A 24,893-nucleotide genomic window follows, 5' to 3' on the forward strand; every position below is an offset into this window, starting at 1 on the left:
TTATGAGTTACTGAGTTACTTAAGTGGTAGAAAATGCTATAAAAAGCTTAATTGAAATGTCATATTTTTAAAGAACCTTTAGGACGAAGCAACAACAAACGAGGCAGTCAGATCAAGGCCATCTGGCACTTCAACCTTTCTCTCCCAAGATCTTAATATCCATTTTCCTTACTAATTGCCATTCCTTGCCATTCGGTCGGTATAATTTTACCGGTAATAACAACCGAGTCTGCTTTTAATACACTGCTACATTTTGCTTCTACTGTAGAATTTGTGTGTTTTAAAAGCATCGACGAATTTAAACACCAAATAAGCTTCCGTGTATACACACAACTCACCCATTGGCGTCGAAAACGACGTTGTGTACTTTATATTACAATTCTTTTGAATGATATGAAAGTTGGCTTTATTTTATTATTAACCTGTATGAATCTGCAACTCAAATACATGTACAATTCAATTTACACCTGAAACTGTTCATGCCAATCACAAATTCTACTGAAAAAATCTGTCAAATTATGTAACAGAATCAGTAGACTGCATGTATTTAATGATGTATGCGTGGTGTTTACGCGAGTTTCTCCATAACACTAGAAAGTTTTCGTCCAGATCGAAAACCAAAGGGCTTCCTTCCCACAGGAAAATCTGTTTCTTTAAAGGTATTCTGGATTTTAAAGTGGTTTCATTTTATTGATTAACAAAATTCAAAATTGATTGCAAACTACCTGAGAGAACGGATGAAATTCAGCCTATACTGGCGAGGAAATATTGAAGTTGGCAGCAAAATCTTACCGCTTAGCTGTTAGAATTTCACCTGTCGCCTGGTAGACATTAAAATTTCTTCACTTTATACTTTTGCACTGGTAGGGATCAAGACTCGTGGCTAATTTGTAAAGGAAATGCTTTCTTTCGACTAGAAACACCCCAAACGCTAGTAAAAACTTTATAGCTTTTAGCCGCCCAGGGCCCTTAGGCCTCGTTTCCATGCAACTTGCGCTGAATCGGTGTATTGGCCACGTAAACTTCAAGGAAATTTGAACCCCAGCAGGGTGAGATCCAAGTTAGGAAAATTTGGTGGTTCATCAAGACAACATCGATCGGCCTCCTCCGCTGCTGAGGAAAGACTAGGGACCAACCAAAGGGAAGTGAACGAGAAAGACTAGGAATGAAGCCTGAGGATGCGTTTTTCGTTCCTAGTCTTTCTCGTTTACTCCCCTTTCGATGGTCCCTAGTCTTCCCTCAGCAGCGGAGTTGCCTGCGGGGGATGCTTAGCTTCATGGGCTTACTGTTTTTTTTCTTCATTCTTTTTGCCAGTCTGCTTGAGAATGTATTGATTCTGTTAAGTCAAATTCAATGTCCGATACATGACCGACACCGGAAACCGCGCAAGAAAAACCTCTGGCACCCAGGGTAATTTCGGGAGTATGCAAATTGTTATTTAATTTTTGCTTTATGGCTCATTTAAGCCAATTTCAATTGCAACGAATATGACATAAAAACGGCATTATTTTTTTTTATTAACATTTGATGACTTAAATCAAAATTTGACTTCAACAGCTACCTTTTTCGCTGCCGTCAATCATCTAAGCGGACCTCTCAGGAAACAGAAGCTCAAATTAAACTGGTTCGAAAGGTAACTTCTCTAGGTTCAACTAGGTTGTGATTCAGGTAGATTTCGAACTGTTTTGTTTATCAAGGTTTGTTGACTGTCGCCATATCTATGATTGACGGCAGCACAAAACGCAATATTTTGTTGAGTTTTGAACTACAGGCGCAGTTTGATAATAATGAATTAATCCAGCCAGTACAAAAGAACATAGACACCTTTCACAGCTGTAACTACACTGTGATATCTTTTGCAAATAACACTGGTAAATAGGCTTCAATCAAAGACTTTCTTTGTTAGAGAAGCACAACCGTTAGAAGACGCATAATTCGTCTGAACGGAATTTTCTATTTAACAATTAGACTACGAGCCCGAGTTTTCTATGAAAGAGTTTTTTTCTATGAGAGAGAGTTTTCTATGCTTGTTGCCCTTTGCTCTTCTTTTTAAATGCTTGAATTTGATACATAAACTCCAGAATACTTGTATTTTTTTAATGTCAATTTTTAATATGTATATATATAAATCTTCTACAACTTTAAAGAATAGATGTATTTTATACTTAATGCTGATCGCCAGTTTATACCTAATGATCACTGATTGGCCCTTCAGGATAAATAAAGTTTATTATTTATTTTATTTATTTTATTTTAGAATAGTCAACGAGGCGCGGCTGAGGTGACTATCGCTCAGAGAAAACGAGGGCGAGTAGTCTTATTGTTTTAGTAGAATTGCAGTCTAATTGTAGTCCAAAACCTACAATTTTATGTACTTTTAAGCCAAAAATCAATAAAAATAGCCCAATTTCGATATTTTAAAATTCAGCCGAAAACAATAGACATCACTACGAGGCTCCGGGGAATAAACCCCACAAACTCTATAGTTGGGTCCCGGAGCCTCGTCCTGAGTCTATTGTTTTAGGCTGAATTTTAATATATCGAAATTGGGCTATTGACCCTGCAAAGAGCAACGCGCGCGCGAGCGTGTTCTATCGGCGATTATAGTTCACCACTAAATTTTCTCCGATTCTGATTGGTTTAAATTGAACACGTGACGTGATAGTGCCCGTCCGCCGGAGGGCACTATCAGCCCATAGTGCCCGCTGAAGAAAAAATGCCCGGATCGATAGTGCCCGCTCCTGATTTCTTTTTGTAAACAAGCTGCCTGCAGACAAAAAACCCCAACCAAATTCACTGCATTTAGTGGGTTTCTTGTCTGGTTTTGTTTCGTCTGTTAAATTTTGGCTTTCAATTGAGTTTTTTTATCCTGAAAAGTAAAAATAATTCACGATGCTCTCTTTGTATGTGCGCGCGGCAGAAAATTTAGTGGTGAACAATAAAGACAATAGAGTGTTTTTGTCTCGGAACTATCGGTCTGATAGTTGCCCCTTGGAAATTTGATGTTCTTAAAACTATCAGCCCATAGTGCCCTCCCGTGAAAAATGCCCGGATCGATAGTGCCCGCCCGTGACTGTTTTTTGTAAACAAGCTGCCTGCACGGTGAGGGTAAAAGGCGGAATGAGTTTGCGGAATGGCATGTGGCATGAGTTGCGGAATGGCATAATTATGCGGAATGTAATTTACGCGGAATGATTCATTGACATAAATTATACTAAAAAGCGCGCCAAATTTTAAAAGAGAAGCCGCCTTGTTAAATACTGCTGGCTCAAACAATCAAGGACTGAGCAGTATGGACGAGGAAACTTCCATAGAACATCGTTGTAAAGATTATTTCACCGTTCAAATCACCGATTTACGCCGAACAGAAGCAGAGAAATTATTTTCGCTATTTGCCGTGACGCTTCCGAGGACTTGAATTATCGACTAGCTGTGTGAGTAGTTCTGTTAACATGAATGAAAACTCTTGTCTATTTGCCTCAAAATACAGAACGATATTCGTTCTAAAGCTACGTACTTCAAGGCAAGACACACAACTGTCAAGTTCAACCCATTTGAAGACAAGTTTTTAAAAGAACGATTTAAATTAAAATGAAACGAGTGAGTGTTTTAGTCGCCCGCGAAATAATGGTGACCGTGTCACTGCCTTGTTCTTTCTTTTAAATCAAAATTGTAGGGGTGGGAAAAAGCTAGTGTTTCATTGAAGACAGCTACTTTTGGTATTTTTATTTTACAGAATAAAAGATCGTGACACGGCTTCTCCGCTGGTGTGACACTATTTACACCGCAGTGGATTTTATCGATGTGCGTCTCGTGATCTTTGCGGTAAAATATAATGTATGTTTAGCGAATGATTTTCTTTTCCTAAGAGTAAGCCAAGTATTCAAACAAGTAGGAGTGATAATTACTCGCCGGATTCCTTATCTGCTTATCGGTAAACCTGCAATGCGAGCTAGATTTAAATACGATAGCTTGTTTTACCGTGCAGTGATATAGTCATATATGAAAGTTTCGCTCTACTCGATCGGCGGTCGGTTGCCGCTTTTTTAAGTTAATGTTCAAGTCTTCCACTGAGTTTATATAGTCTTCGTAATGGGAGGCGAAAAGCTAGTCTCCTTCGCAGCCCGGCACTCGAGCCTAACGGGAGCGTTGCGTCATTTCAGCCCGAGCGGCTGCGAAAGAGATAACGAAAAGCAGGGCTAGTAGACTTCTAATGAAACAAATATGCCGTATGTTCATAATCTCTCTGCTTTGTACCCTCTACTTACTGAGGCTGAGATGATATCCGCCAAAACTGACTTTTGTCTCGATTTTTGTTTAACTTATACAGTATTAATAACCGCTACATGAATATTAATACAAAGATGTAATGTATCCGAGGCATTTTTCGGTTTGTAGTATAAAGATCTACGGTCGGATGCTTTTCCGTCGCTGTTTTTATATTTTGACTAAAAGCGATAAACCGTCCACAGAATGGGAAATCCTTAGCATTGGGGAAACACTGGCCGCCGAAATATTTTTCGTAGAATCCGTGAAGAACGCTATCTTCAATCGATTGTCATCATTAAGCCCGCAGTATTTAATAAAGCGTCTGCTCTTTAAAAAGTGGCGCGCTCTTCAGTAAAATTTATGTCAATGAGTCATCCCGCGTAAATTACATTCCGCATAATTATGCCATTCCGCAAGTCATGCCACATGCCATTCCGCAAACTCATTCCGCCTTCTACCCTCACCGCTGCCTGCAGACAAAAAAACCCAACCAAATTCACTGCATTTAGTGGGTTTCTCGTCTGGTTTTGTTTCGTTTGTTAAGTTTCGGCTTTCAATTGAGTTTTTATCCTGAAAAGTGAAAATAATTCACGATGCTTGTTTTTGTATGTGCGCGCGGAAGAAAATTAAGTGGTGAACAATAAAGACAATAGAGTGTTTTGTCTCGGAATATCGGTCTGATAGTTGCCCCTTGGAAATTTGATGTTCTTAAAACTAGCATATTAGCCCTCGAAGCTTCGCTTCTCGGGCTAATATTTGTTTTAAGAACATCAAATTTCCGCGGGGCAACTATCAGCCGATAGTTCCTCGACAGAAACACTCTGTTGTTAAAATAGAAAACAATGGGAGAACCAATCAGATTCGCGGATTTCAATAGAACACAGCTGAGTTTCTACTAAAATAACATAGCAAGGGAACAATTACATGAAGGTAGAATGGATATATACAAGTCTCCTGATTAAATTATTTTCTTAATTTTGAGTTTCGAAACGCGGCAAATATATCCATCAAGATCACTGAGTTAGTTAAAAAGAGCTAATATTTATTCAGCATGCTGAACTTAACTTAAATCGGCTTATGACAATGGAGTATAAATATAACCGGTCTTTCTCCATTAAAAATCTATCTCCTATTTCCGATCCAAGTATTTATTGCCTTTATTCCTTTTAACATCCCGTTAATGGCAGGCAGATAAAATAACACGTACTAAAGCAGTTAATGGGAAGAAGCTAACCGGGATGGTTTATTGCTGCCTAATATAATTATAAACTCTTCACTCAGTTTTGCGCTGGATAATGGAATGTCCTGGATAATGGATAATTTAAAAGTTATAATGGCTTAAGTTTCGTTAACATGTGCAAACAGCATCTGTCTAAAACATCGGTTAAAAACTCGCTCAAATACTGAAAACAGACGACAAAAGAGGATAAAATGGAAATGCAGCGAGCCCGGGGCGGGAGAACTGCTATATGATACGGACAGGGATGCTCGTCGGAGAATGTGAATTGAACGCAAAAGAAAAGCAACCTGGGCGCGGCTCAAGCTTTTTTTCAGCCGTAAAAGATACAAGTTTTACACCTGATCAGTGTAGCCGCCAACACAGTATGTTTCTTCAGGTGCCCCCTAAACGAGACTTTGACTGCTTAAAATATTGGCACCCTGTCCTGAACGCCCTCAGTGAGACCAAACTTCGTAATTTTCACCCCTAGGCGACACTACGGGCATCCCCGCCCCTTTCATATGGGAGGTTCCCCACCCGAGGAATTGAGGGGAACGAACCCAATTGTCAGTTTGAATTACGATATAACGATCTCTAAGGGACGGACTATTATTTTTTTTGGAAGGGGAATAAAATTTTTTGTTGTCTGCTCAAACAATTTTTTCCCGACTGCATCTTCCTGCAGACAATGTTTTTGATGTATGCAAACAATATATTTCGGCTTTTTGCTTTTGAAAATTTTTTTTTCAGGATTTTTAATCTCCCCTTTAAAAAAATAATGATCTGTCCCTAAAGTCGCTGCCCCAGTTCCACAGGTTCTTGATGATAATTGAACACTCCGTTAGAAATTGTTTCCGTTGCAACTGTTCGTGATAACAGGCAAATTCTCCTGAATCCTTGCCTGTAGTTTGAGCTTTGCGCCGCATAAAGAAGTGGATTTATAAATGAGTTTAGAATAAGAAGAAAGCGAACCGATCTGTGCACAAGGTGAAGGGTGTCGTAATCCCGGTTCAATGTACTCTGAGAAATGAAACAGACGTAGAGAAAAAACACAGCGAACGGTGAACAACAAACAACAAAAGCTGCCGCAAGCGAAACAAGCAACTTTAAAAGACGTTTCTTCGATTGCTCCTCCGGCGCGACCTTACCAGGAATTTCACGACAAATATTCTTCTTGAAGTGTACTCCATACAAAATGGAAAAGTAGCAAAACAATATCACCAATGTAGGCGTTATCATACAAATGAGGCAAAATGCGATTATGTAAGTCTTTTTTAACGGAACGAGCTTGTTTAGAGTCCACGGTCGATTACATGGATATTTTGTGGCATATCCATCGTAATTGTTTGATAAGAATCCCGGTAAACAGATAAGCGAAGCTAGTATCCACGTTATTACGATGGCGTAACCAACGTTTTCTTTCTTAAGTCTTGCAGTTGTGTTAAATGGTTTAACAAGGGAGAAGTATCGTTCAACAGCTATTACAGTCAGTGTGTAGATTGACACGAGAACTGTAACAGACAACACCGCGTTCCCTGCAAACACCTTGCAAACAAAGTCTCCAACAGTTTGCTCAAGCTTGACATTGTGTAAAGCAAAATCATAAAAGCCGGGACAGAATAATAGCGACAGCAAATCAGCCACAGCCAAGTTCACCAGCAGATAGTTCGTTGTTGTGTGCATGGATGGCGTTTTTCGCACAATCGCGATTACGATGCTGTTTCCAACGACGCCAAAAAACACGATAAACGCGTACAGTGTGGCAAATACGACGTCTTGAGAACTGATGCTGTATTCAGTTTGTCCGTTGACGGTAAAATTGTTGCTAGAATTCTCGAAGCGCATGTTCACAGTGGTGGCGAACAAATCGAACTGTGCGAAAAATGCGCTGAATCTCGTCGGTTGGTGATGGAATTTGCTTGGTTTCTCGCGCAGTTGAGATCAGCTCCTTTCTATCCTTTTAATACAGCATTTTGGTAAAAGCAGCAGGTTTTATCATCCTCATCCTGTCTAGCACAAGTCGTTGTCCTTTTGAAATTATTTACTTGACACTGAGTGAATTTTGTAAGTTCAGCTGTTAGTTCATTCCTTTTGGAAGATCTGAACACGTATAATGGTGGGCGAGTCAGGCCTGTGAGCCAATACGAAGTTAAACTTGCGAGTTCGCATTAATACATCAACTGCTAATAAAAATATAATTATTTTATGTTTTGTTGCAGTATTCAAATTCGTTAAATGGGTCTCAAAACAAATACATTAAATAAAAATTTGCATACTCACGAAATAGGCTGACAGTTTTTTTCAATTAGCCTAAGCTAAACAACGAATTATCCACTAACTGAAACCGGATTTTTAAATTCTAAAAATCGAATTAGTCTTTACACCATTAATACGTTATCAAGTAGAAAGGCAAAAAGAATGAAAAAAAAAAAAAAAAAAAACATCAATAAGAGGATGTTGTCTTTATGGACCATCAAATTCTCTTAACAATTATTATAAGAAATGAATGGCAATTCAGTGAGAAGAATTGATATTAAGATCCTGGAAGTGAAATGTTAAAGTGTCAGATGTCATTGATATTGATATAGCTTTTTGTTATTGCTTTGCCCTAAAGGTTTTTTTTTTTAAAAAAAAAACGTGTTTGGCCTTTTTTTAGCATGAGGTTTCTCAGTCTTGTCTCCAATTTCTCGATTTTCTTATTCGTGCTAATGGGGAATGAACACTAAAATCGTCTAGTTTATTTCTTGTTGACATAATAATTACAGTGGAACCTCGATATAACGAAAAACGAAGGGCCAAGGGACTGGCAAATTATATTCGCTATAACGAGATTTTGTTCTATCCGAGTTTTTTTCCATATATATTTTCTATTTACTTACTGGGTCGAAGAATATTGTTCGTCAGACCGATGACTTATATTATGTAGCAGGTCGTCAAATCGAGATTCGACCGTATAGGCACAGCTGTCACCGAGACGAGCGGCAATTTTCACTTAAAAGCGGAAATGGACCAATTACGACAAAGCTTTTATTTAATCTCCAATAATTATGCCATGGCAATAAATTGTTTGTCTAAGTTCAGTTTCCAACTTCTCGATTTTTTCAAATGATGATGATGTCATTCACTTAATTGAAAGTTTTTCACTCAAAAGCCGTATGAAAAGTTTGAGAAATGTGATGGCCGTCTAGTTGAGTTAAATTGCGAAAAATCCCATTTTTGACGACAAGAGGAAAAGTTCAGAAAGACTAGGATAGGATTGTTTACGAACGTTCATGCCATCAATAGCCTGTGCGCAGCCGTCTCCTATTTCCTTTGCTGCACGCGAACTATTGGGACGTCCCTTTTCCGCGTAAGGAAAATAGCACAAGATCGATTTCCACTGACGCGCATTTTTTTACGTACGTTTACGTCGGTGAAAAAAATTCGAGACAATGTATGAACGACTCGTCTTAAAAGTCGTTCATACATTGTCTCTGAATTTTTCAAGTTGCGCACGTCAACGCACGTAAAAAATTATGCGTCAGTGGCAATCTCGTTCCTAGAGTCCACGTTCCCCTTGACCAGCGGTCGGGAAACGAGGGTCAAAGGGTCAAGGGGAACGTGGGCTCTGGGAACGAGATTGCGTCAGTGGAAATTCACCAATAGCCTGCATGCAGGCTATGCCATGGATGGTGTTCAAGTCAACTGTTGTTAATTAAAAGCCCTGATGATAACTCGCCCATTATGTCTTGATTTTTATGTGTGAAAGCTTGTTAACGTGGGATGGCCAATTAATATTTGAGTTAAATATTTTACACCTAGTGTTTACTGTGCACTACTTCAAACCTTTAATGGTCTTGGATCTCGTTATTATGAGCTCATTTGCATTTCTGGTCACCTCTTACGGTTACTCTCGTTCGGAGATGTCCCTTCCTAAACTCCTTAACAACTCATCAAGTTAAAGCAAAGGAAATCGTAACAGTGACGGTGGTTTGGATATCTAAATCTTGATTACCATGGATTAATTACAATTATATTCCTCCGTTTAAGTACAGATATTTAACAATTATCCTGCGAAATCGCGCGGAATATCGCCTGATACTCCCGGGGGGGGGGGGAATTCCCATATGAAACGGACGGGGATGCTCGTCGGAAATTTTGTAAAGAACCCCTAAAAGAGACCAATCTGGGTGTGGCTCAAGCTTTTTTGACCCCTAAAAGATACCAAAAAAACTAAGAATGTAGTTTATATTTGTATATTTCTTCGTGTATAACCCTAAACGAGACCATTATGGCTAAAAATATTGGCGTTTTGGGCGTTTTTTCCCGGAACACCCTAAGCGAGACGAAAAATCCGAAATTTACACCCCTAAGCGAGACGACGAGCATCCCCGTCACTTTCGTATGCGAGTCCCCCCCCACCCCCGGCTGATACAGACGATATTCCGCAAGATTGAGCAGGATAATTGTTTTATTATTCGACAAATTGTCAACGAAACACATTTTGCACATAGAAAAACTGTAATTGTGCAGCGCTTTACAAGATTTCGGACGAATCTTCGCAACGTACGAATATCGCAGGATATCTGTTATGTACGGATGACGGATATCGTTAACATTTTGACCATATATGGGCAGCGCGCGCATCTGTTAAATAATAACCTGCGATATACGAAGGTTGCCATGATTCTGCAGCGTCCGAAGTCTTGCAAATCGGTGCAAAACCACAGCATTTTTAGCTTGAAATATATTTCGTTGACAGTTTGTTGACTAATGGGAGGCGCGGTGGCCTAATGGTTAGTGCGCCGGACTCCGGATCGAGCGGTCCGAGTTCGAGCCCTGGCCGGGGTCACTTGTGTTGTGTTCTTGGGCAAGATACCTTACTCTCATAGTGCCTCTCTCCACCCAGGTGTATAAATGGGTACCAGCGACATAATGCTGGGGGGGGGGGGGGGGAACCCTGCAATGGACTAGCATCCCATTCAGGGTGGAGTAGAAATATTCCTAGCCGCTTAATGCTACGGAAACCGGGATAAGCTCCGGCAGTGTGGGCCGCTTGGCTCGTGGCTTCTCCTTGTTGACTAATAAAACATTTATTCCGGCTCACTCTTACGGAATATCGTCTGATTTTAGCCACTCGGCGGCCTAATTATCAACTCATATCCCGAGCGATTTCGCAGGATAATTCAGTGTTAAATATCCGATGGGCGCTAGGCCAATCCAACGGCTGTAAACTGTTATACAATGCTCTAATTTTTAATAATGTACTTTATTAATATCGTATATTACCACGTTGAGCAACAGCAACCTTTTTAACTTAAATAATCATGGGAAATTGTCACGAATTATTGAGAACTTTTTTCGCCAGCTGGTCTAAAATTGAAAGGTGCGCATGAATATATGTATTTTTAGACATTCTGGCAATTTTGCTCAAGGTCGACAGTCTTGTTAGTATTTCCTTTTTCATTCATGATCGTTTTTAACCTTTTATGGAAACAATACATATACAAAAACGTTTTTTTATGTATTTTTTCTGTGCTATTTACTACGTGACGATGTCAAAATTTTATGCTTTGAATTCCTCGTTTGCATAAATTTTCAGTCAATTAATATGAACTTTTTAACCATGTAGGTTATATATAGTGCACTCCCCACCGCTATGTGTAGACCTCATGTAAGATGTCACACAGCATGATCAGCATGTTCGTGTTTCAGCCTCCGGTTCCCCGCGCGTGTTGCTTCCCTCCCATTGTCGTATGTGTTAGTTTTGCAGCAAAGTTCGTGTTGCAGCACCTCTCGATAGTTTGTGCTTTGGGCAGCGTATAAAATGGGATTGACAAATGAGTTGGAAAATATCAAAAAGCGAACAATTCTGTGGATAAGAAACAAAGATGCAAAGCGCTGTTTAACTTGGTTAGGGCCGAGTGAGGCAACATAAAAAAAGAAACCTGCAAACGGCAGACAGAGTATGCAAAATGCCACTGCCAACAAAACAAGAAGTCTTAAAAGCCTTTTCATGTTCTGTTTGCTCTCTTCGTTCTCTTCCGGTTCACTCGAAGTCGACTTAAGCGTTGTAAAAGTAGAAATATAACAAAAAGAAATCAAAATGGAAGGAAGCACGATAAGAACAAGAGAATGGCTTATGATGTAAGCTTTGACTTTCGAAGGCTGGCGCTTTACAGTCCATGGGCGCGTACATGGGTACCTCAACGAAGAAAGAGCTTCCTCGCTGTTGTACGCAGTCCATAAACTATCAGGAAAGCTTGAAATGACCGCCATCAGCCAAATAATAGCGATAGTCAAGCAAACGTTCTTTCTTGATAGATGCCCAGTGCTGTTAAACGGTTTTACAATACCAATGTATCGCTCCACTGCAATCACACAAAGAGTTAACACTGAGGCATCAAATGAAATGCAAACGACTGCGTTTCCAGCTAAAAGCTTGCAGAAGATGTCCCCCGACGTGGTGCTCAATTGAAAATTGTGTAAAGCGAAGTCATAGAAACCTGGGCAAAATACCAACGTTAACAAGTCTGCCACAGCCAAGTTCATCAGCAGATAGTTTGTTGTTGTGTGCATTGATGGTGTTTTCTGCACGATGATGATCACGATGCCATTTCCCACGACGCCGAAAAACACGATGAACGAGTATAGTGTGGCAAATACGATGTCTTGAGAAGTGATGAGATGAGAAGCACTAATGTTACTTCCATTCATTCTAAAAAGTAAAGTTACAGGTGGCTTAAGGTGGACAAAGTTTTAAACTTTTCTCTGTCTAGTGAAAAACCTACCTAATGGTTGCTTTTGGCAGTGAAAACTCGATATGCGGCAATCTTTTGTACTGAGCCGTAAAATATACTTCAGCACCTTTTTGATATGGATAATGGAGAATTGCATTATAATTCCAAGTTTTAATTGGTCCAAAAATCAATAATTGTCTGCCTCTTTTCTTATTGGTTGAAACAGCTTAAAACATTTTACTCTTTGGAGACCCTTTGGAGACCTGAATAATTAGACCGTTTGCAGCTTGTCGCCATGGGGAAGAGAAAAAAAAATAAGGAAGTCAAATTATAAAATGAGCTATGTGCAATAGGCAGCTATAAATGTCGGCGAAAGAAATGCGCTTTTCAATAAAAATGCAACGAAGAATGTTTTACGGCATGATAATACAGAAAACCGGTCCATAATTGTAAAATGGGTATTCTTATTGGTACACCAAGCGGTCCAAATTTTGTAATATGAACCGCTTAGATAGACCGATCGTGAATGAAGTGGTTTTATGGACTTGCGTTAAAAACATTGTTCGTAGAGAAAAAAAGAACTGCTTTCTGTTAGAAGATTAGAAATCATTTTCTGTGATGTATGACCGTCAATTCTGAGTTATAAAACTGGCTTGAAATTTTGTTGTCATTTTGCTGCACGAGTTTGCCAGGATCATATTTACTGATGGATGTATTAATTTATCGACAAAAGTATGAAACAACCAATATATCAAGAACGTGGACTCCCCTTGGCGAACAAGCTAGCTTAAATAACATCTATTTAGCATAATTGAGGAAGGCAACTGCATTAAACAAACACAATTGTTATTCATTTTGCGGTAGCTTTGACAACAGATGGTTAAAAGTTGGTCCATTTGACAGCTTATAAGTCTATTTTTAAAGGGAGAAACAGTTTAAGTGTTTCTATTAAGTCATCATGGACACTCAAAAAATTAAAACTATTTGAGAGAACTTTAGATTAGGCGACGAACATACAATTACCCTTACTTTTTTCAGGCTTATTTTTATAGAAACATGGTAAATTTACTTTATTTTTCTTAAATATATAGATTGAGCTGTGAGTAGGATAACGAGTACAACGGGTCCAGGAACGTCAAGATGTAACAATAGAAGCGCGGTTGCATTTCGTTATCGGAGTGAAGCGATAGGTACTGTATGACATTTGGTGCGTCCGTCATGTTGGCGCTGATAATTAATTGAAAAGACATTTGTGATGAATAAAAACGTTTTTTTTTTTCAAGGGCTCTGTTGTGCATTATTGTCCTTTACCTTGGCTGAGGGAATTCTATATTTCGCCGCCGGGTAGCCCCAAGCCAGCGAGTCTGCACGCAAGCTAATTATATGAATCTGTCTATGCCTTCTCGTGAGTAAAAGAAGACAAGCATTTATAGTCTTAATAGGGTAAATAGTGAACAAAATGGCATCTTACATATGGCTGATGTAGAGGTGATATTTGTCCAACCGATGTACGTTATTGTATTTCTGTAAAACAGCCCGCATTGACCATACTGTGCGTCTTTATGCGAAATTTACCCAACAGAGTCAAGAAAGGAATGAGCTTAGAGTTGAAAACAGCACTACTACCCGCCGTATTCAGCACGCATTACGTACGATCAAAGAGCGCAAACCACCTGTATGGTAATCTAATTGACAGCCGCTATACGTTTGACAACCTTATTATAGCTTCCAAAGAATTTAAAGGCCTGAATATATTTTTAAAATTAGTCAGAACTTTTTTGATTTTTTGGTATACGGCCCTGTAGGTAGACCTGGAAACGAATCTACCCTTTGGTGAACAGAAATTTGCCTGTCAGCAACATGGCACATCTTAATCATCGTCCTTTTGGCACCTCCAGGTGGTGCATAAAGCCGTGTGTCAATTCCTTCCACCTCGCACGATCTTTCGCTACTCTTCCATCTCCTTCCACGTGCTAAAGCCTAGCCTCCTCCTTTTGTGCACTACAATTCGACGCCAGGTCGTTCTGGGCCTCCTTCTTCTTCTTTTACCCTCAGATGCACTGAGACGTATGTAAAGTGCGTGCTAAGAACTGTTATTATTAGATGTCCACGTCAAGAACACTTTTGCGTTGGTATTGTTCTCCATTCTCAAGATACGGCCTAACCACTTCCAGCGCCTAACCTTGATCATCTCAGACACAGGTAACATCTCAGTTTTCTTGTGTATAGTTCATGGTTTGAGATCTTCATTGGGCAATAAATTCCAAACATTCGCCTCAAGCATCCTCTCTGGATCTTGTCCAATCTGCAACCTAAATGCAACCTCGTCCAACCTGCAACCTTATTGTCACAAAGTGACACATTGTAAATTTACTTGACTTCGTTTCGATCCGATAATGACAAATTTTATAAATAAGCCAATTTGTATTATTCTTAGCTTTCTTATTATTGCAGCTCTATTTTAGGTAGGTGTCCCTATTAGAAGAGGATTCCCCCTTGGCTAAATTGATGTGACACCTAATTTGTAGTTGTAATTTAAAATATTTTGTCTTATAAACATGTCATGGTATTGGGATAATCTTCACGAAATTAGCCTCCAGCCTGTGTAAAACGCTGTGCACGTTGAGCCTTTAGCTTAATGAAAGATAAATAGCAATATCATTTCTTGATGTGATGTTTTACTGGTGTATTCAGTGAATTTTCCATATTTGTGTGGATCAGCTAATCACATGAACATTCTCGTCGTGTGGTAAAGTTGTGGCCTCGGTTGTCTGACACCGATACCTGACTTCATGACATTTCATATGCATAATTTGTTACCTCAGGTATACAGCACTTTAGCTCGAAGCTAAAAAACAACTTGCACCCATCTCGGTAGTTCGAGCTTTGTAACGCATACAAAATAGGATTAAAGAAAGAATTAGAGAAAAGGAAGAATCGAGTTGCTCTGTGGATTAAATACAGTGTGTCGTGGTTGTTTTGGACTGTTTTGACATCAGCGGAAATAAGAAAAAGAAAGTAAATAGCAAATGGAAGCGAGCAAACTGCAGAAAATGTGACAGTCAACCAGATGAGGAGACGAGCCAGTTGCTTCTTTGCTCCTCTCTCTGCTTCCATGACCGATGACTCCGAACAAATTGTTATTGTGAAGTACAAGCCACGGATGATGTCAAAATAGCAAATAAAAAGTATCAGGGAACTCACAATGCCAAAACCAACGCAGGTGAATGCGATGAAAGGCTTGTGAAGGAAATACTCATCTAAACTCCAAGGACACGGATATTTGGAAGATTCGATATCGCACGTACTAGCTTGAAAATCTGGGATGCAAGATAACAGGGCAAGAAACCAGAGCATTGCTATGCAGTATTTAACGTTGTCTTCGCTTATCCTCAGCTTAGATCTAAAGGGTTTCAGAAGCGCCAGCTATCTTTCCACTGCAATCGTGCAAACTGTAAGAACAGCTACATTGATGGTGATTGGAACAACAGCATTTTCTGCAGACCAGATCCCCTGAAAAACCTTCGAGACGAACATTCGCTAAAACAAATTCGTACAAGCCAGGCAGGGCAGAGAAGCAGGGTCAGCAAATCAGCCACAGATAAGTTCAAGAGTAGATAGTTTGTCGTCGTGTGCATTGATGGCGTTCTTCGCACGATAGTGATGGCAATAGCGTTACCAATGTCGCCAGGGAGAACGATTAGAGAGTACAAAATAGTGAAAACGATTTCTTGTCCTTTGATGGGACTTTCTGCTTGGTTAAGGATAGCCGTCGTGTTGTTATATTCCATTTTGTCCTCTTCGTAAACAAAATCAGTAAGAAAAACCGGCTTTGCTTTCTTCCAGATGACAGGTGTCTATCAAAACGCAGTGTCTTCTTATTTTGTTTGAGAAACCTTGATGGGTCCTGTACTTCTTATATTATTGAATAGGTTTTTTTTGCACGGAACAAACTCTGCGTTGGCGTCTGGACATAAGGATCTCAATTTATCAGGAATTCATCAACAGTGATAGCAGGTGCCAGTTTCTTCATTTAGAATGGCAAAGCTTCAAGAAAGACGCATGGTAGTGTCATAAGCGGATTATATTGTGCATTTCTGCAAGGTAAACAAACTTTAATTTTAAGAACGAGTGCTGCCAAAGAAGACGATCTCACCAGGGAAGTTAACACGTGCACGGGATGCGAAGACTCATTTTTAAAGCTGCATTCGAAGGAGTTGGACCATGCAGTTTTATCTCCGACATGAGCCGGTCATTAATTCCTTGGATATATATGTTGGCACTTGACAGTAGTTAAACAATATGTTTAATTATAAAAGCCTCCTCTTTTTGTCCATCACATGCAATGACAAATAGTTGTCGAGAAACTTGGGGTACGTACCTGCCGAAATATCATTTATATTTTAATGAAGGCGCATTTGAATGGTTTGAAAAGACACTTAGCAAAACATCTCACCACGACATTTTCTTTAAGTGGAATTGACAAGATGAAGTATTTAGGGCGTTGAATATTTTTGAGCTGTTAGGGCCGAATATCATATTATTTTTACAAAGTTTGGACGGTGTTAAAAAAGTGGTGATCTAAGCCGTTTTATACCAATAGTCACACTTGTGTAGCTGCGGTCAAGAAGATCTGCGGACCGTCTGCGTTGCTCAGGCTGTAAACTCCGCCTTGGGATGGTTTACAAAGACCATCAATATTTGAATAATCGTCCTTAAAAGTTTCCACAGTGCTTCTTTTCTCAATTTTTTATACGCGTCGGAGTCAGCTCGATGTACACTACGAGCAGTCTCCCCTTTTCCCTTAATTCCTTGTGAAAAAACTAAAGAAAATCAAGAATGAAAAATTGTCTTGCGAATTGCAGTATTCCCCTCTCGCTCCCCTTTTTGGAAACGATAAGGAGGGACCGTTCGCAGTCTAACTAGAAACAAAATGTGTTCAAACTTTGATGTTGAGACCGAATTGTGGAATGGTAGTAAGCTCTATGAACTGGCTCAATCCCTGATGTTTTGAAAGAAAGTCCTCCAGGAGTGGGTGTTTATGTTGTCTATCAGTTTCCCTTTTAATAAGAAAAGGAATGAATAAGTGAACTGCATCTTATCATGTAAGTAAAGACCATGCAGGAAATGTATGTCAGTTAAAAAACTGCATTTTATATTCATTTCGTTAACGTTTAATTTCGCAAAAGTGCCAGTCATGTCCTTGCGTCAGACAACCTACTCCTTTCGCGAGACAATAATCCAAATAGGAGAACGACAATTTACACAAAATAAGGTTCTAATTAAAAAATCAACGGCAAAATGTGTACCTCATGTTTTAAGTAATATCTATATAGAAAATAAAAACAGAAACATCTATATCAGCTGGATGTTTATTTTACAGCCATCTAAATTTTGCTTATAGCAATTCATTTTGCAGACACACTGCAGCTTTTTTAATACAGATTCACCATGTGAGTCAACAGTCATCATAGAGTGTATAATATAGAAAATGACATGTTATTGGTTGTTTTCGTACATCAGGGAGCTTTCTCTTCCTGCAAATGTGAATTAACAGATCGACACTTCCGACGGAGCGTGATATACTGCCAGATGAAAAAAGCCCAACACATCTAACACAAAAAGAGTTGAAGTGTTTGGCCAGATCAACGTCCACGGTGAGGCGTTTGTTTGCGTCGGTGTAAGGTTCAGAGGTATCTCTTTTCGAAGAAGCGTGTTGGTTTGGCTTGTTTTGAAAGAAAAACGAGGTCCATGTTTCAATCGTTTCCATAAGCAGCCAAGTAACTGATGGGTCAATACTAACAGTCGGCAGTAGAGAGTTTTTCAGCAAATCGATTGCTTTTGCTGCTTCTAATGTTATGTTTTAGCAAGCAATTCTAGAAAAAACTTATCTATGGTGGACTTTGAACCGTTGAACTAACTGCTTTTCATTATAGAGCAGGAACCGACTTCTCCTCAAGTAAACCTACGTTTTGCAACTGGATCAAAGAAACCAAATCGTCAACCTTCAGAATCCAACTTAACCGTAGTACTCTGGATTCTTTTTACACTCTACCTGAACAATACAGCGTACTGAAACCAGTTAAACATCAGAACATTATTCAACGCCAAAGGAAAGGTCTCTGATATATTAACAAGCATGGTTGCCAATCCATGGATTTTAGCAAACGGATTTTAGCAAACGTTAGTGAGGATTGTTGAGTTCCAAGTCCTTATCTACTAAACAGTTCGCGAAATCGAACGCCTAGCCTGTTCCAGGCGCCTGATTGCCAGTTTAATATATAACGCCTTTGTGGGGAAACCTGATTTGTTCGTATCAGGCTATTTTACGGCGACAAAACGACTTAGTCACGTACATAATGGCTTAGAAACAAGAATTTTGCGGTTTACCCTTAAGGATCAAATTTCATTAAGAATTAAAAAGACCTGTGACTTAATTCCTTCCCCTAACAGCTTCTCATTAAAGGGATTAAAACTTTGTAATTGGGACTTAACCACTGTCGTTGTCAAAATAATTAAGGAACGATCAAAGCTATACTTAATGGTATTGCATGGGAACATGGGCAATAATACAACATATTCATTCCAAACGGGGATCAACGTTTCAACCCAGGATATTATTTTCGCCGTATTGTATTCGTTTATTGTCCTTTTCGGTGTAGTTGGAAATTGTATCACAATCGCCATTGTACGTAAAACGCCTTCAATGCACACAACAACAAACTATTTGATTATGAACTTAGCCGTGGCTGATTTGCTGACCTTGCTACTCTGTCCTGGCCTGTACGACTTTGCTTTGACGAAGGTTCGTCTGCAAGGACTCACTGGTGATTTGATCTGCAAGCTGTTTGCGGGAAATGCTGTTGTTCCAATCACCATCAATGTGGCAGTTCTTACAGTTTGCACGATTGCAGTGGAAAGATATTTGGCGCTTGTTAAACCTTTTCGAACTGGTTTAAGAATAACTGAAGAAGGGGTCGTGCGTGTTATAGCTACGCTGTGGTTCGTTGCATTGTTATCTTGCATCCCGGATGTACTGGCCAACACGCATGTCGAAACTGTCTACTCTCAATATCCATGCAAACGCCCATGGAGTCTCGACGAATATTCCCTTCACAAACCTTTCATCACATTCAGTTGCGTATGTTTTGGCATTATGAGTTCTGCGATTCTTTTATTCTGTTATTTTGAGATCATCCGTGGCTTGTACTTTACGAAAACAATTTGTGTAGAATCGACGGTCACCGAAGCCGAAAGAAAAGAAAAGAAACAGCTGGCTCGCCTGTTAATCTGGCTTACTACTGTCTTTGCTGCTTGTTCGTTACCATTCTCAGTTTTTTTCATCTTCTTAATCAATGCTGACCCTAAAATCATTCAAGAAAACTACGATACACTGTATTTACTCCATAGAACCTCACGGTTTTTTCTTTTCCTGAATTCTTTTTGCAATCCCATTTTATATGCCATGCAAAGTTCAAACTATCGAAGCGGGTTCAAACGTATATTTAACTGATGCAGAATAAATCTCGCTTGACCCTTGTGCAAACGTCCTGAAAATGACATTATACGTAAATCTCATTTGTTATCTGAGGCCGATTAAATCAATTTGGAGATAGACAATTTCGACACTCGTTTATAACAGACCTGGTAAAACCAAACATGGTGGGTATTTCTGCCCTCCGTGGTAAATTTAACGTAAGGATGTGACATAGGTTGCCGTTTAAGAAAAAAAATAAGTGAAATGTAGAATTATAAGAATAAAGTGTTGAAATTAATCGCAATCAGTATTCAAAGTTAAGGGAAAAGTGGGGTAAATTATTATATGTAAATATTATATGTATAATCGTTCTATCACAAGAATAGAGCCCTAAGTGAGATAAAAGCGAATCCATCATTATCTTGACTATTTCTGTGACACCGGTCGACGAGTTCCTTGAGGGGTGTTGCTTACCTCCTGTGGGTTCACTGTTCTTCTTTTTAGCAATACAGTCGAAGCTCTCTTAACGGACACTCTCGTAAGCGGACAGCTCTACTTACGGCCACCTTGTTTGAAACCCCGTTTTAACTCCCATACAAACTCTGTATTTTTACATTCTCGTAAGCGGACATTCCCGTAACCGGCCGCGGACACTTTCAGAAATTACGACTTAGACTTTTTCTTTGTTTTTAAGCTCCCGTAAGCGGACACCCGAAAGGAAATCCTACTAACAACCTCTGTATCGTGTAATATTATCAATCAAATTCACATCGCCGTTTGTGACAACGATTTTACAGTAATTACAGGACCTCATTCCAGTGCTTGTTTTGTCGTCATCTACGTCCGTCCGGTTATTGTTAGCTGGGCAAGCTCCCGTAAGCGGCCATCTTTCCCCTACACCTCTAGTGGCCGTTTATGAGAACCATTCTCGTAAGCGGCCAGCTCCAGTTACGGACACTTTTTTCGCGTCCCGAGGGTGTCCGCTTACGAGAGCTTCGACTGTACTTACTTTCGGCAAATGCAAAATGACAATGATCGTCCAAAAAACCTGTTGTACCATTAAAATATTCAGTATACTATAAGAAAAAAAAGTATTGGATTAAACGGAAAGGACTTTGGGACAAGAGAGGATAATGCATGCTGGTTATTGAAATTACGATACCTTGGTTTTTAAGACCAGGACACCAAAACTGGAAAACTGATGCGGACTTCGTTGAAAGCATGGTGGTTCAGTGCATTTCCGTCGAATGTTTTAGAAATTGATGAGCAAATTACATATAGCCCGTTTAAGGGGAAGGGAGAGGGAAAAACGGGAAGCGCCTCCCGTTTCTCCCTTCTTTTTTTTTCAGTTTTGTCCAATGAATCGTTTACTTTTATCAGTATATTTGCCCACAATTCATGGACATATCTCCGTTGTCAGTCTTTTATTTTCATTTTTGAGCCCGTGAAGTTAATTACCGTATCTTGCATCAATATCTACACCAACTGTATTTTACCGGGCACAAATAAGGAAAAAATTGGTAAATAAGACAAATTACAACTTCTAAAGCTTTCCCCTGAAGAACCTTTTCAAACACATTAAGTTTTAACAATTACAAAAATACAGCTGTTATCAAAAACCCTCAATATAATGCGTTTCCGGGGTTACCTGAAATCGTTTGGTTAGTCTTAATTGCTTGAGTTTTCTTGGCTTAAAGTAGCTTGCGATTAAAACTTGACACGATGAATACTCTCAGCAGTCTTTTGCCACCTAGTAGCGAAATTTGGTGCTTTAAGAGCTTGTGACTCAGAGATCCAGGCAGGGGCCAGAAGAAGGGGGTCGGCCGATCTCCACCATATTTACAGCGTATGGAGGTCTTACCCAACTAGTAACCATGGTAACAATTTTTGATTGATTGGCTTTATTGTTTACGAAAACAGACCACCCCCCCCAAAAATTGCCCAAATGGCGTGACAAAAGTTGTGATTTTAGGTCAACTTCAGCAGCGTGTATCTCTGGATATATTTAAGCAACAGATTTAATTTCACATCAGCGTAACACTTGTCCTTTGTTAGTTTAAATGCGTACTAAATTAAATGTTTTCTGTACATCGTTTACGATCTGCATGCAAACTTAGAAGCCATATTTTGCAACATTTTCAAAAATCGCAAAACTAGGCATTTTTAAATTACAGTTTCTCCAGGGTCCGGAAAGTTACAGATATAAACCTTACTGCAAGTTACTCACCAAAGATAGGAAAACATTTTAGGCCAGTGTTGAAATTGGACCAGCGAATTTAAATTTTTTAACGGTTCACTGTTTTACCGCTTTTGCTGATTTCATTTTCAAAGCCAGTCCTATACAGTGTACGGCTCCCTCAAGCTGCTGTCGATCTGATTATCCGGATTTCGCCGTTTAAACGCCTCGCCAGGTGCAGAAATCAAAAGGCTTTGGTTTCTTGTCATATTATCCTTGATTTTGCTGCAAAGTATTCGTTCTAAGCGAGAGCGAAGGGAATGTTATGCCAGAGATTGCGTGACAAAAATTGAACACGTTTCTTTCAGTTCGGCCTTCAAACCAAAGAAACATTGTCGACATCTTCTCCTTGAATACGTGCTCCTTTTTCAAAAACAGATATCTGACATTCCAAAGATGAGTCCCAAATCCAGTACACAACGGATAAAATAACATGGTCGAATCTCCCCGTCAGACGGCCGCACTTTTGTAAAATGTTTGGACATTTCAACTGAGTTCCGCCTCTTTGAAGCTTGGTTTTAGTTCGTTAATACGTCGGACAATTTCGATCCATGGAACAGATTTGTATAAAAGAAGTGGATGAACTTTGCTCAGCCATTGGCAAAGGTTTCACGGAAGCTTGGGTTCACCACGAATTCTTGCGGCTGAACTGGCCTGATACGGCAGCATTGACGCCGAGGCTAGCGAGATTGTCGGGTGGGAGGAAGGGTGGGGAGTAGGGGGTGGGAGGGGGTGGGTGGACAACGAGATGTGATTTGCAGGATGGTAAGGGCGTGAGGTAACACTAATTAAGATAAATGCTGATTTATATAATACTTTTTGCCATTGTCAAATTTACAGTTAACAATTTATGATTTATTGTTCATCTCAATTATTTTCCCGTTCCGTTTTGATTCGCTCGCCATTCATCACTGTCAATTTGCAAATAAACCCTTCATTATGAAGCTTTATGAAGAACCCTATGAGACCTATGAAATTTTTTGTACAAAGTCTCGGCACGAGTTAGTGTCTTAGACATCGATACCCAGCTTTCGAGCAAAGGCTTTAAATGTACTACTATACTACCCTGATTATTTATGAATTATATCAGTTACACTAAGGACATGTTATCCTCAGAAAGAAAACAATTAAAATATTTGTTTTTTGTAACAGTTACCGTCTATGCGAACTGATATGTTTCCTAATATTAAACCGACCTAATTCCTTGAAAGACGCTAAACCTCCACGAGGGAAAGGGAATAGGTTTCTTCGCCATAAAGTAATGCTTTGAGTTTTCGTGATATCAGTGCTAATTCAATTATTTCCAGCAAGAAAAGCATGTATATTTCATCGTGGGAACAAGACGTTTTGTCTGGCTTCAAGGAAGGTAAAACAAACAAAGTGCAGTATTAACAATTTGAATAAAATATTTTTCCTAGAAATGACACATTAAAAACGTTCACCTTAAAGTTTGTAGAATAATTGTGGCTTTCTGCTGTTCATTAACATAAAAGGGCACTTTAAATTCTGACAATCCCCATGATGACATAAACTTAATATTAGAAAACCAGTGCTTTTATGTTCGCGCCACGCAAGCAGTTGCTCAGTAAAACAACGGTAAAACTAGTATTTTTAAGTCGTTTTTTAACATAGTAAGAGGCAAGAGCATTCTTAAAAATATTAGCTTCGAGGCGTTATCCACGCAGACTGTCATTCTGAACGATGATGTTTTTAAATTTTATTGAATTTTTAAATTGTTGTTAAAATAGTGAATTTTTTCTATCTTCTTAATATTTTTAGGATGTCTTTTTATATGACTTTTTAAATGTTTAATTTGTACACGGCCCCACAAGCTTTTAGCTTTAAACTTTTTACCGTGGTTAAATAAAGTTGTTTTTATTATTATTATTATTATTATTATTATTATTATTATTATTATTATTATTATTATTATTATTATTATTATCATTATTATTATTATTATTATTATTCAGTATTTACAAAAGAAATGCAATTATAAAAGTTAACGTTCGTCCCTGTTTCGATTACATTCCATTGCAGGTCTACTAACCAAGCACGCAAACAGTTTTTGTTTGAAAGTCAATTTCGCTTTAGGGAAGATAGAGAAGTAATGAAATGGCTTGCTCAATTTCCATTTTGGTTGACTCGTCTCACTCCAGATGCGGAGGTGTCAAAGAAGAAGACAAAAATGCTTTTTCGATCACCTTGCTAAGTTGTAGAAAAGACGTGAGTGGATATTTGCGTTCTCTTGGGGCAAGCGGAGCACGAGGGCAGCACGTGCGTGTCTGAGTTTCAGAAGTGGACCTCATCTTAAATAGAGCTGGCCTGTTTGTGTTGAGCGACCAAGAGATAGAACAAATGACAATATGTTCACGGCATAGGAAACTTTTGACAGTTAACTGGCCAGGGGGTAAAGCCGTCACGTGTCGCTGCAAGAAACGTCTATTGTTAGGTATAGACAAGCGATATTTTTCTGACTGGAGAATAGCGATGGATCTTTCGCTCTTTTACGTTATTTCATTATAAAGTGTGCCCTGCATGACAATGTTGTCTACAAAACCGTTTATCCCTCCAAACCCTGCGCTATCTTTGGTAGGTCTCACGTGAGATGCGATTTGCAAAGGACAGTCGTGGAATGGCCAGGTTTAAACCAGCGGAATGGCGCACTGCAAAGCAGATTAGCAGCTTATTTTCCAGACTCGCAGCAAAACAGAGGAAGAAACCATCTGACCAGTCAAAAGAATCAGATGAAGAAGGCCAGACAGACAATGACGAAGACGCAGAAGACTGGGATTTCAAGAGAGGAAGCCTTGGCACTGATGAGGCAGTCGGTGTATGACGACATAAACCTTTCCCAACCATTGAAGTACAGGGGGGAGGACATATGTGACTTGCAAAGAAGGGGCAAACTTCATTCCAAGTTCAAACTCAAAGATTTGGAAGACATTTGTCAACATTTTGACCTAAGTGTTG

General features: G+C 39.3%; 3 protein-coding genes and 1 pseudogene across 3 annotated transcripts; 1 reads left to right on the forward strand and 3 right to left on the reverse strand.

Moving 5' to 3' along the window:
• Nucleotides 1-6,127: 6,127 nt before the first annotated feature.
• On the reverse strand, nucleotides 6,128-7,654 carry LOC144666711 (tachykinin-like peptides receptor 86C). The gene has a single exon (XM_078528095.1). It carries the CDS (start codon nucleotides 7,331-7,333, stop codon nucleotides 6,278-6,280), a length of 1,056 nt encoding a protein of 351 aa, XP_078384221.1. The 5' UTR covers nucleotides 7,334-7,654; the 3' UTR covers nucleotides 6,128-6,277.
• Nucleotides 7,655-10,803: 3,149 nt separating this feature from the next.
• LOC144666740 (allatostatin-A receptor-like) lies at nucleotides 10,804-12,284 on the reverse strand. Its single transcript, XM_078528125.1, has 2 exons — nucleotides 12,259-12,284; nucleotides 10,804-12,185 (listed from the first exon to the last, which is right to left on the reverse strand). The coding sequence occupies exon 2, from the start codon at nucleotides 12,182-12,184 to the stop codon at nucleotides 11,150-11,152; it is 1,035 nt and encodes a 344-aa protein (XP_078384251.1). The 5' UTR covers nucleotide 12,185; nucleotides 12,259-12,284; the 3' UTR covers nucleotides 10,804-11,149.
• Nucleotides 12,285-14,997: 2,713 nt separating this feature from the next.
• LOC144646730 (galanin receptor 2b-like) lies at nucleotides 14,998-15,998 on the reverse strand (annotated as a pseudogene).
• A 2,768-nt stretch (nucleotides 15,999-18,766) lies between these two features.
• Nucleotides 18,767-21,933, forward strand: LOC144646740 (allatostatin-A receptor-like). Its single transcript, XM_078506426.1, has 2 exons — nucleotides 18,767-19,713; nucleotides 21,894-21,933. The coding sequence occupies exons 1-2, from the start codon at nucleotides 18,767-18,769 to the stop codon at nucleotides 21,931-21,933; spliced, it is 987 nt and encodes a 328-aa protein (XP_078362552.1).
• The last annotated feature ends 2,960 nt before the right edge of the window (nucleotides 21,934-24,893 follow it).

The sequence above is a fragment of the Oculina patagonica genome, chromosome 1 (assembly GCF_052425735.1).
Source record: "Oculina patagonica isolate OP01 chromosome 1, crgOcupat, whole genome shotgun sequence".
Lineage (NCBI taxonomy): Eukaryota > Metazoa > Cnidaria > Anthozoa > Scleractinia > Oculinidae > Oculina > Oculina patagonica.

Excerpts from the sequence above, each read along its gene's own strand:
- LOC144666711 (XM_078528095.1), bottom strand. The coding sequence starts at position 7,333 with ATGCGCTTCGAGAATTCTAGCAACAATTTTACCGTCAACGGACAAACT.
- LOC144646740 (XM_078506426.1), top strand. The coding sequence starts at position 18,767 with ATGGGCAATAATACAACATATTCATTCCAAACGGGGATCAACGTTTCA. Across the intron at positions 19,714-21,893 it reads AGCGGGTTCAAACGTATATT|TTACTGCAAGTTACTCACCA; the intron begins TAACTGATGCAG and ends CAGATATAAACC.
- LOC144666740 (XM_078528125.1), bottom strand. The coding sequence starts at position 12,184 with ATGAATGGAAGTAACATTAGTGCTTCTCATCTCATCACTTCTCAAGAC.